Here is a 12,048-nt window from a genome sequence, read left to right as displayed (position 1 = left end):
GTTCTTGTTACCATCGGCGATACCTGCGCTCAGTGAGATGTTGGGTTTGTCAGCTTGGTCGACCACGGTAGACCATTGTTTCTATCTTGGACATAGAACTTGGTAGACGGAGCGTAGGTAATTCGTGTCTTGGCTCCCATGCCATTGCTGTAGCTCTGCAATAGGTGGGGCTTCAGGTCTCCCGTAAGATCAAGATACTTGACTCTGTTCCTCCCAGTAGAAACATCTGTCCAGCAAAGGCATGCAGTTCCTTTTCCAAGGATATCGAGTGTGAAAACAGATCCAGGGCTCAATCCTGCTGGAAGTCTCGAGATCGAGATCTTATCACTCCAACGATTTCCGGCTAGGTTATAATAGAGGTTTGCTCCGCCCGTGGCGAGAATTTACAGTAGATCGGTTGTACCACTGCCATCCACATCGATGAGCCGAACCCGGGCATGACCAAACTTCGAATCTTCGGACAGGAGTGGACAGTTACCCATCTCAACAACAGCACCAAAACTCCCGTAGCCAAGGTTTGGCCAGTATCTTATTGACCCTGAAGAAATTTCAACAAGATCTGACAGTCCACTGCCCATCATATCGGCAACATAGGTCTGAACCTCAGTCGTCTTAGCGATCAGTGGTCTCCTGGCTGTAGTTACTGCTAGAGCACGTTTATAACCATAGTAGCCTTTCTTACCGAGGTTTTACTGCCACGCAAGCCCTTGCGAGTCATCGGCTATACATAGAGTATCAGCAAGACCATCACCGGTCAAGTCAAGCTCCAATGTGTCCAGCCATGTATCTCCATTTGGGGTTTCTGGGAAGGTCGAAAAGCTGCTCCAAGTGTCTGTATCTCCTCGCTCAAAATATCCTTGAAGGACACCCTGGCTATCTCGTAGAACATAGTCCACATGCCCGTTCCGGTCAAGATCTTGAAAGACACCGCCTGCGATACCGGGCTGCTGTGAAAGGATTACTGGGGCCCCAAATTGCAAATCGTCACACAAAGAGCCTAGGCCCTTATTACGTTGATAGCTGAGTGTGTGGACTCATCATACTGCATCGCTATGGAGTGAACCAAGTTCTCCGAATCGCCAGTCTGTTGAGGGAAGTGATGGAACATCAGAATACGCCGACAGAGACGATAAGTGCTGACTTCAAACCCAGAATGACTTTGAGAAAATGGATTGAGACGCATCGTTCAATCGAGAGATTCAGCACTGGTTGGGGTTTCGTGGCTATGTTCGCCATAGTCGAATATAAGCTCAAACATCCAGTACATATCTTTAGTCCATTGTGATACTTCCCACGATTTTGGATCACGACTGGGAATACTGTTTCCATATTTGATGGTCTTGATATACTTCTGACAACACCTCAACTCTTCTATTCTATTCTTCTCCCACACAGGGAGGACTCCGCTTGCATCAACAAGATCTTTGGCGTCCTCTTGTTTATACATGTACTCTATCGCATTGCCATGCGCATCGTAAGACTTGCTTAGCATCCAGGAGAAAGTACGACTATTGTCGTTTGACGTTTCAAGAATTCGGCTTCCGTCGCTATCGCCGTAGTTTTTAGTCTCGTTGTCGGAGGACAGAGTCCTCCAATAGACATATGTCGGGTCAGCCTTGCTGGTCCAGCGCTCAACACGCAGGGATCCATTGTCTATTCTTGGCCTGTACATGACAACTTCGTAGTCGCCCTTGGGTTCTGACACGCTCTTAGTTTCAGGAGAGCCGTTGTTCGTCAAGACTCTGACAATGTCAGCTCCCGACATTATGATGTCGTCCTCGTCATTCAGATATCTTGGTATACCAAGAGCTGTCTTGCGACTGATGGAAGGGAGCGATACATTCTAGCCCATCCCAAATGCCCCATTGCCAGCTCCCGAATCATAGGAAAGTGCAAGCTCAGGGTGATAGCCACCTGGACTTGGCGACGCGTGGACGGGTAGTGCGAATGACATTGTGCCATTGGCTGGATTAACTGAGAAGTTCTCGCTGATAGGCTTGAAAGCACCGCCGCCCTTCGCCGAAGTATCAAACGAGGTAGAAAAGCCCGGAATACCATCCCCCAAGGCTTGCACTTGAGAGGGGAAAGGAGTCTTCTCGGGCTACCGTATTGGCTGACGGGTGTCTTTTACAAATTTATTTGGCGAACTCACGTTGCTCAATTCTCATGGGCTCCACGAATATGGTATCCCTGTCTGAATCCGGTATGTTATAGGTCACATACATCGATAAGCCGTGACGCCAGCTGCAAAGTTGATCACGCACCTGAATCACAACCTTTCGCAGTCTTAGCTTCCGCCTGTTCCAGTAGTTCCAATGACCATGATTTGACGTAACCACCGCAAGCATCGTCCAATATCTTTTTTGAGTCCTCCCAGCTATTGAAGAGGGCGAAAGAACTCAAACTTTCCAAAAATTCTAAATTTGCCCCTTGAAACCGTGAAGATACGGCGTCCAGATCGACATGCCATATGGCCGCTAATTACTCAAAAAGCTCGTCAGGACAGTTAGCCATATCTACCACGCTTTGTGTGTATTCTTCCTTCCGAGCTAGCCGAGATAGCTCTAGACGGCCGCCGTTAATTGGCGTCCAGACAATATTATTTAACAAGCTTGGTCCTGTCAATTTCCTTCCACTTCCCGTCATTTATCATGGGGGGACCGTGACTTCATCATATCTGTGTTGGGACTGATGCAGCAAAACAAAGGTATTTCTAGTAAAACATCCCTGTCGATCAGCTAGGGAATAATGTAATGCCTAGAAGACGCCCAAAATGGCTTGCAGCCTTTTGCTTTCTGGTAGGGGTGGAGTACGCTGGGAGTGGAACAAGATCCTATTGTATGGTCGATTAGGAACATGGCGCCTCTGCCGCTGCGGGAGGCCTGGTTCGGCTGCCCAAAAGATTTCGGTCACTAACGAGATGGAGGGCATACCTCGGCCAACACTTTTGCTTGCTTATCAGAGTATCGACGACAACAGCTTGGCATACAATGATTTTTCTTTGATCCTTATCTTAACTGGGAGTTTGCCTGCGTAAGAAATGAAAGTCGGTTTCCGCGATGACTTCTTTTGGAGAAGTTCCGTGGATGTCGAACTGAGAATCTGCCTAACCCTAACCCTAAGATGTGAGAACTGAGAGATTTCATTCACCAGCGGATCGTCGTGGCCGGCACATGCGGAGTAGAGAGCCTGTATGATTCATCGTTGTAAGGCTCGGTCGACCTTGAAGTAATGTTCTGAGACATCGGATCTCAATATTGTCCTCGTCGAATTTGGCATGCGGCAGATACAAATCCCATGCAGGTGTCAGACATTATATGCACAAAGATGACATCCCGATGATCTTCGGCTTCTGTGTTATGCATTCCTTGCTAGTTTTTATCGCACTGCTTGGCCCAATCGGACAATTGGCGGTGAAGAGCTAGCAAGAAAGATGAGGCACATGAGATAGGTTTCTCAATTGATTGGCGATGTTTTTGATTTTGGTGGCGTGATTAGTCTTACTACACTTACCACTACTCTTGCCCTCCAATTGGTAACTTAATGTGAAAAAGGCTCACTATTACTGAAACATGTAGTTATTGAGACCAAGTTTCACTGTCGTCGGCGTTGCCAATACAACCAAGAAGGGTTAGGGGGGAAACAAGAGTTAAAAGCGACTCACGGTAGTTCCCTTTTATCAAATACTAATTCTGCCATCGACGTTATGTCTGATCCATTTCAACCCCTGAAGCCTTCTCGTGAGAACAATGGCGCGAGTTTTCAGCACTCTATGCAGCCTCATTTCGGCCTCCAGGGTCACGTTTTAATTCCAAGCACCGCCGACATTCCCGAAATAGCACCACATTACCGCAACCAGTATATGCCCGAGACATTCTCCAATTCAAATACCAACGATTTCAATGAAATGTTGACAGAGGAAATACAGCAACAAAAAGGGATGGAGAGACAAGATCATAAAGTCAAGCTCGGTTATAGACGTGCTGGCGTGGCCTGTGGTATGTCACATGTTTCAAAGATCGTAGACTTATCTCCAAACTAACTATCAAATCCCAAGATCACTGCCGGCGTCGGAAAATACGATGTATCTGGTCAGAGTCAGATAGGCAAGGTGTTTGCGTGAATTGCACTCGCAGCAAGAGGCACTGCGAATTTTCTGTGAAACAACAAACAAGGGATAATAAATCACTTCCGAATCAGTTCTTACAAACTTCAATGAGAGACTATGAGAGCCTGACAAACGGTGTCTTAACGGCGAGTTCTCTGCCAACATCACTCTGGGGGCCAGCGGGAAATTCAGCTACGGGCACTTCAGAGTCAGTAATGCCATACGCAATCCACTTCTACCGCACAAAGTTAATGCAGTTGGCAGGGCGGTTCCTCTGTTTTCTAGTGCAAGAGGTCAGTTCAATGAATTCGAGACTCAAAACTCATCTCTTGAACAACAATATCTAACCTTGTTGAAGGACTTAAGGAGGAATATTGCGTTCCTGGCTATGGCCCAGAGGACTTTACCGAATGGACATCTAGGGAGGCTAGCCTGAGTCCATACTCGCAAGCGGGACAATCTGCTAGTAGCTGGCAGCTGTCCCCTTATACGCCAACTCCTGGAGAAAATCCAGTAATACTTCCTCTTGAACCTGTCCTGCCGTATGTTCCAGCGTCAATGCTACCGACTTATACATCAAACTTCGAGGAATGGGATTCTCCATGTCCAACATCAAGCGCGCCTTGCAGCGAGGAATACTATCATTGACTTTCTGTCACCCCTTAATCACTTCAATACTACATCCTTGCTTATCCACAGTATCAAATCCTCGAATGCTAAGATGTTGGAAATGCTATCTACTGGTTTCTTTATTTAGCTGTCGAGCTACCATAGCTGTTGAATAGGATAGACATCCCTGCCTGTATTTAGAAGACAAGAAAAACAGTTGTTACTTCACTACCAGTGTCTGTATTACGAGGGAATCCCAAAGCGCCAGCTTAGTAATCGAATTACGACGGAAATGACACAGCTCCCAATTGGGTGATGATTATAGTGGGTCGTGCTTTATTTTCCGTCAAGCAGGAATACTTCTGAAAGTGTCATTTCTGACATCCAAAACAGTACTATATCGCGCGTGCCGTGCCGTGCCGTGTCGTGCCGTGCCGTGCCGTGCCGTGCCGTGCCGTGCCGTGTCGTGTCGTGCCGTGTCGTGCCGTGCCGTGTCGTGCCGTGCCGTGCCGTGCTGTGTCTCTGGAGACTGAAAAATAGGCATATGCATATGCATACGTATTACTAAGAACCCAGCGACAAAGCTCGTAGCTCAATACTCAGTTCTACTTAACCTGTACTTTCTGTAGTTGTTTTTTTATAGCCACAATGTGAGACCCAAATTGGTCGAATAGGGACAGCAAAAGTTTATACTTGAACTTTCAGTAAAGTTGATCTTGAAAACAAAGCCTTAAAGGAGGCACGTACTTGACCGATACTGCATCATGCAACCATAAGCGTGAGATAAGGGTTTCTTAAGAGTGCAAATGCATCTACTGTAGAATACTCAGAGAAACAATGCTCCCTCGATGTGAAATCGCAATATTTCCTTTTTTTAAAAAAATATAAAAAATAAAGAAAGAAAGAAGCAACAATAAGAACAATTCGGAACGTCATGGTTGTAAATCAAGCAAAGCACAAGATAGATGTTAGACTGTTTGTGCGAAGGAGTCTTCGAAACATGCATAACAGCTAGGCAGGGACTGGCAAAATCTTTGAATGAATAGTCTTCAAGATATCACTTATTGAGATATTGCTCTCTTCTTTGAAATCTTTTCAACACCGAGACGCACACCTCAAATGACATATAGGATTCAGTCAAAGCGATCAACCTAGTGGACTTGGAGTCGACAGAGACGACCTGTGCGTGTGGTGCCCAGTCACCTCAAAAGCCAAGTAGCTGGACTTCTATGACTGTCCCTTGGGGCACCAGGGGTACCTTTTACCCGAATTGGTTACTGAAAAATGATGACGTGTAATATTAATTATGCTCAGGTGGCTGGCAAAGAGGTTGATTGGACTCGGTGATCATTAGTGACGGCAAGTTAGGTCGTGGCGACAATCACAAGATTACACGGTTTTTTATTGTTATTATCGCGGACAAGACCTAGCCCTCCGAAGCATCAATGATAAACGTTTGCCTCATATATCTTGCGTGTAGGATGATCCTTGCCTCCACCGTGACCCATATTGAAAAACAATTATCGGGATTGGAAGCACTATGATATTCAACAGGGCCACAATCGAAAACCCGTATCCATAGTTCAACCGTTCTATAAGAATCGCGGTTACAAGAGGCATCATGGTGCACATTAAACACCGCGAGATGACGAATGCTGTCAATGCACTGGCCGAATATAGGGTGAACGCATCCACGATATACGCTGACAGCGGCAAAATGATCAGCATAATAGATGCACCAAGCAGAAAGAGGGAGAATGCCATTGTATGCAGAGGTAGTTCAAACTCTGAAGTCCAGCCATATAGCAAAATACCGGGTGGCAATGCTAACGAGCCTGCTATTGCGATGGGCAGTCTAAACTCCGGTTGGCCTACATGATTGCCATGCGACTCTTTCATGACGTGGTAGACCCTGTCAAGAGATACGTGAGAGATCATAATGCCGGCTGCCGATCCTGCACTAAAAAAGAGCATGATAAAGCCAGTATTGGCTGTGTTTCCATCGTACTTTGTTTCAAGTATGCCAGGAAGCGTCGTGAACACATTGTAGAAATTAGCGAAGACGATAGAACCGTAGAGTGAGAGGCTCATAAGAATACCAGAGGAGCCAAAAATATACAAGGGTCTGGTAATTGAAGCAGAGAGAACTGTCCGAGTCTCCACTTGGCGAGGGCTGTTATCATCTGTCGCGCGGGTATCTTCGCTCATACTGACAGGGGGCAGCAATCGATACGTCTCCCGGAAGAAAGCGAAGAACAGGGCTTCGGCTGTACCGGCGAAAGCAGAAGCGATTCCGATAAGTGATCGCCAGCCCCACGCTTTGGCAATAATACTGCCGCATATGGGACCAATAGCACCACCGATAAATGACGCGAGAATTACCAAGCTCATGGGTGATCCTCGACGCTCAGGAGCGAACATGTCCCCTACTACTGCCGGATTAAGGACATGAGAGGTGACTGCGAAGCCAGAAAGGGCTCGCGCGAAAATGAATGTTTCTGTGTCTTGAGAAAGAGCCGCCAGAATGTTGAAAAGGAAGAATAATATGTTGGCGCCATTTATGACAGGCCGTCTTCCTAAGCTTTCCGATAATGGTGCGAGAAAAAGTGGCCCTGCTGCCTCACCAAGCTCCCAGATAGTAACGACCAGTACGCTAGCGTACATGCTTCTATCATTGTTGTGGGAAAGGTCAGAGGTGATATCAGCTGAAATGGGTACTACTGAAAGGCAACTAAATGTTCTACCATAGGAGCATTAGTTTATTATTTGTATATTAAGTTTCCATTGTCTTCAGGCCTGTAAACTCTGAAGAAGAGCTACTTACACACAAAACCCCATGAAGGCGAGAAGTAGCACGGTGGTCCACTTTTGTTGCACATCCAACCCTTGCGGATCGAAACTATCATCGTAGTGTTTGAAGCCATAGTCGTTGATCGTAACGCAACTAGTTTCAACAAAATATTCGTCGCCTGTATTTGGCTGAAGAAGCGCATCAGTCTCACAAGCTGGGGAGGAAGCCATCTTGGTCAGACCCAGAGTTGGTATATGCTTGGAGACAGACAAGTAAATATGTCAAAGGAATTCCAAGTATTATGATATAGGATAGTTCTTGTCAATGGGAAGCATATCTTTTCAACCTAGAACACTGATTGGCGACTCTTTATATTTTCCATTGCGATGGCTAATCGATCCATGTCCCACACCGACTCTTGGGTTGCTGATAACCCTTTCAGCTGATAGAAGATTGATCTCGATCTCGATCAATGTTCCCTTCTCAAAGCCAGCAAGCCGTGCATGAATCCAAATCGACGTTGTGTGAGACTACATGCAAGATAATACAAGGGGATGCAATCCTCTCATGAAATCCGATGTTGGTAAGCGCTTGTCTGAACCAAGGGTGTGAACGACTTTCTCATCGACGTTTAGGAGCTCGGCATAAATTGGAATACAACAAACAGAGTAGATGTGCTTATCTATTGAGGTTAAAAGCTTGGCTCTTTTCTGTAGCTCTCCGACTCTGCCGAGATCCGTCCATGCTGAGACATAAATTACGTAGCTTCTTTTCACTCAAGGCACTTAGGTCACCAGGTACATGACACATTATGAAAGTCAACTGGCACTCTTTAAACGCCTTTGAGAGTCAACTGGAACTGGGGTTGCTGTGGAAGCATGGCCAGATTACCTGGCTGTCCTGTAAACCCCGTTCAGTAAAGTTTGTGAGGTACTGCACGGCCAGCGTATAGGTGAGATAACATCAAATGGGTAGCCTCAGAAAACCATCCATGATGTAACAGTACCTCCAGTATTAGCCTATCAAACATACCTAGCAATCGGTAGAGACCTACGATGATGTATAATGGTGTACTTGCTAGGCTCACTCGTTCGAATCATAAATAGATTTAGCACAACCGACACTTCTTTATCTCTTACTATATCGTGAACCCCCACGAGACAGCATAATGACATGAAAAGGGAAGATTAAAGAGTAACGGTGCCACTGGCTGAGCCTTATCTTTACGTAAGGTCTGACACATGTAATCGGTACTATTTTATCCTTTGTTGCTTCTTGATTCGTTCTCTTCCGCCTGATTATGCGTGTCTCATGAGAATCGAAAACTGTCATGGACTACTCTTATCACTTCAATTAATAAGCACTTCAGAGAATAGCGTAGTTGCTGGTAGTACCCGCACAACATGCATGACGTGTTCATAATGCACCTTCCCGTTGGTCAAAAGTCTCAGTCAATTGACAGAGTAGAGTCAGCAAACTACGTACTCTTTTATGTTTATTTGAAGGTCGATATGACATATTGTATCACCAACAGTAACCCACTTAGCAATCTCATTGGAGTTACGTACTGTGGCCTTGTACTAATGCAAACTCATACCCTCTTTTGGGGCAATCGTAAATTGGTGCGGGAACTAGTGCTTGTGAGACATGATGAGCTCTGGATTCTTTGGGACGAGAGCGATAATCATCGGTGAGCGACATGGTTATTTTTTTATAGGCCTAGATACGTGCCGTTCCACCGTCAGATGATTAGCTTTGCCTCGGAAACAGTGTCGCGTAAAGCCGTGCCATGCCGTGCCATGTCTACCTTGGATCCACTGATCGGAAATGTATTTCCTGTTCAACAAGCAAATAGCCCCGATATGTCTTACCCTAATCCAAACGAGGGAGCTTCCCGTCCCATCCTTGGCCCTGCCCGGCGCCCAATCCAAGACGGAGTCGATAGCTTCCGCGTGCTACAGAGCATATTTCAGGGAGGTAGCCGTGACCTACTGTTTATTATCCATGGAGGGTTGTGAAAATATGCAGCCGCTTCCCTTTTCATCCATGCGTGCTCATCGATGAATCGTATACGGGCTACCATTCGTCATATTTGCCGTCTGGTATGCACGACAAGCCTTTTTCTATGGATATGTCGTGCCCTGCTTTCCATGCCCCATCTATCATCTCCTCTTATGTCTTACGTTCCTTACAATTAGATATACTTCCGCTCGTCCGGCGGTGAGGCTGGCGTGCCCGAGTGCAGGATAGCTTAAATATGTTTATTAGCACTGAAATCTTCAGACCCCTCATTTATCCGGAGATCCTGATCGTGGATGTTGCAATATACTACCCCGGTCGAATTAACGATGAGAATATTGTGTTATAACGCACTTTGAACTGTCTAGACTACTCGCTATCTTAACAAATCAGCAATACGGCCCGGCTGTAGACGATATTGTGGGAATAAGCCAACCCTACTGACTCATTTATATAGGTGATTCTGGAACAATCGCCTGCCATTGACTACTAGGCTGACACATGCAGGGTGGCTCGAGAGATTACTGTGCGGTGACCGCTTCCTGTCTTGCTAGTCCTTTTGAATTGGCTTTCAGATCATCCACGCCATGTAGGAAGAGAAGGAACTAGTCGTGCTGAGTTTCAAAACTGTTACGAAGCCCACTGATCGGATTCTGTTTTACGCTGTGTTTAGATGCTGGTCATTCTTACAGACACGCTATGTCAAAACTCCCTAGGCAAGAAATTAACAAAGCACTCTTAAAATATATTTATTTTTGCAAAAGTCGTCATAATAACATATCCTATTTGAGAAGCTAAAGCGGGCTCTATATAGGCACTATATAGCGTATTTCAGCCTTAAATTAAATCAGTCAATCTTAAGCGCTTGTAAAGTTGTTGAGAAATACATATTCTTCAATTATGCCGAAAACCGCTTACCCAGAAGGACTTATAAAATCGTTCTTTGCCATACTTACTGTGAACTCAGCGAGTATTTCTCAGTAAGCATCTTATTTCTGATCCCTAGTTACTTCTTTCATGATTCGATCCTGTCCCATATAGGCATCGATGATTGCGTTTCCTTCCTCAATGCTATTGGCATCCACTATATTCCGGAAATATATTATAAAATATTATAGATAACTTTATATCTTCCTATTATTTATAATTATATTTTACTCAAAAAGAAAAGAAGTATAAGTATGTTATTATTTAACTTTACTTAAAAAATATAATAATAAATTAAAACTATTTTCTTATGATATATTTTACTATATTATATAGTTATAACTATATATTCTATGATATAAAGGGAATATTATAAACATCTTATTCTAGAATAAAATTAACTAATGATTCTAGTGCGACTTGTTGGTCAAGCTTTTGTTGGTTATGAGCCCTTGCCTTTCGGTATTCCTCATCTGTCAATTCAGATCTAGTCAGGTCTAGCACCTGTCCCATAACTGCTGGATCAAACTCAGGATGGGCTTGAAGACACCAAAGACGCCCAGGAAGGAAAAGGCCTTGTACCTGAGAATGGTCTGTTGAACCTATGTTTTGAACTTGTCCAAGCCCATTGTCTATAACACTCCACAAGTGGCATTGGTTCAGATACTGTCTTCATATTAGCCTAAAATAAATAGAGATATAATGGAAAACCTATGCTTACAATTAAATCTTGTTTAAAGAGCCCTTTTCCTATCTCTGAGAGCTGGATAGGTGTTGTGGCAAGTTCATACCCTGCATCGTTACTTTCAATAGATAAGCCACAGGCTAAGGCTATAATTTGATGGCCAAAACAGAATCCAATGAACTTCTTATCTTTCTCTTTTTCTAGTCCCTTGTTGACAAAAGCACGGAGCTTGACAATCCATGGATCTTCTCCTTTAGGATTTGCCGCTAATTGAACAGGTATTAGTGTACAGAACACAGTAGTCCAGCCAGAGAAGATAGCACTTACGTGAACCAATAATTATAGCAACATCGTAGTCTTCCAAGTTAGGATACTCCATCGAGTTTTTAATATCCCATATGTGAATTTCTGCTTGCTGTTGCAAACGATGATTGGACCTCAGCCAAGTCGATGTAAGGCCGCCGTAGCCACCATACCTTGATCTAGAGGGATCTATATCATTCCAGCATTCCAAGATGGATATTCGGATAATATGAGGCATAGTGAGTAGATTGTACAAGGTCGACTATAAATTTCTTAGTGGTTGTTATAAAGCTGTCCAATATTATTTTCATCCTCTTTCCCGGAAAATTAAAATGGTCCAATTATATACATATATACACCATATACTGAAAGGTCTTTCCCTCTCTAACGTTGGCTGAAGTCTGGACGCTGGGGCGAAATTACCCTTTGTGAAGCCGAGTCTACGTCGTCATATGTTTCACAAGAGTTTGTTTCCAAGATGTCATATGTCACGAGACACTTTCTACGATTTACCACGATTTAAGGTTTTCATATGAGGCCCGCCATTGTCTGTTAACTCTATTAAAGTTGGCAATGTCTTATCTTGCCGTGCCTTGGTTTGCCGTG

General features: G+C 44.7%; 5 protein-coding genes; 1 reads left to right on the top strand and 4 right to left on the bottom strand.

Annotated features, from left to right (window-relative positions):
• Positions 1-29: 29 nt before the first annotated feature.
• On the bottom strand, positions 30-1,108 carry FFUJ_00108 (related to 65 kDa virulence protein; the record flags this gene model as incomplete). XM_023573660.1 has 4 exons in its annotated part: positions 30-343; positions 404-630; positions 694-947; positions 1,013-1,108. The coding sequence occupies 4 exons, from the start codon at positions 1,106-1,108 to the stop codon at positions 30-32; spliced, it is 891 nt and encodes a 296-aa protein (XP_023425345.1).
• Positions 1,109-1,186: 78 nt separating this feature from the next.
• Positions 1,187-1,765, bottom strand: FFUJ_00109 (uncharacterized protein; the record flags this gene model as incomplete). The annotated part of the gene is made up of 1 exon (XM_023573659.1): positions 1,187-1,765. The coding sequence occupies one exon, from the start codon at positions 1,763-1,765 to the stop codon at positions 1,187-1,189; it is 579 nt and encodes a 192-aa protein (XP_023425344.1).
• Positions 1,766-3,706: 1,941 nt separating this feature from the next.
• FFUJ_00110 (uncharacterized protein) lies at positions 3,707-4,756 on the top strand (the record flags this gene model as incomplete). XM_023573658.1 has 4 exons in its annotated part: positions 3,707-3,998; positions 4,058-4,316; positions 4,394-4,401; positions 4,467-4,756. The coding sequence occupies 4 exons, from the start codon at positions 3,707-3,709 to the stop codon at positions 4,754-4,756; spliced, it is 849 nt and encodes a 282-aa protein (XP_023425592.1).
• A 1,422-nt stretch (positions 4,757-6,178) lies between these two features.
• FFUJ_00111 (related to multidrug resistance protein) lies at positions 6,179-7,738 on the bottom strand (the record flags this gene model as incomplete). XM_023573657.1 has 2 exons in its annotated part: positions 6,179-7,457; positions 7,542-7,738. The coding sequence occupies 2 exons, from the start codon at positions 7,736-7,738 to the stop codon at positions 6,179-6,181; spliced, it is 1,476 nt and encodes a 491-aa protein (XP_023425343.1).
• Positions 7,739-10,835: 3,097 nt separating this feature from the next.
• On the bottom strand, positions 10,836-11,680 carry FFUJ_00112 (related to GMP synthase; the record flags this gene model as incomplete). XM_023573656.1 has 3 exons in its annotated part: positions 10,836-11,120; positions 11,176-11,405; positions 11,467-11,680. The coding sequence occupies 3 exons, from the start codon at positions 11,678-11,680 to the stop codon at positions 10,836-10,838; spliced, it is 729 nt and encodes a 242-aa protein (XP_023425342.1).
• Positions 11,681-12,048: the final 368 nt, after the last annotated feature.

This window comes from Fusarium fujikuroi, chromosome FFUJ_chr01, assembly GCF_900079805.1.
Source record: "Fusarium fujikuroi IMI 58289 draft genome, chromosome FFUJ_chr01".
In the NCBI taxonomy this organism is placed as follows: Eukaryota; Fungi; Ascomycota; class Sordariomycetes; order Hypocreales; family Nectriaceae; genus Fusarium; species Fusarium fujikuroi.
The sequence above is the reverse complement of the archived record's forward strand: the minus strand, read 5'-3'. Positions and strand labels throughout refer to the sequence as shown.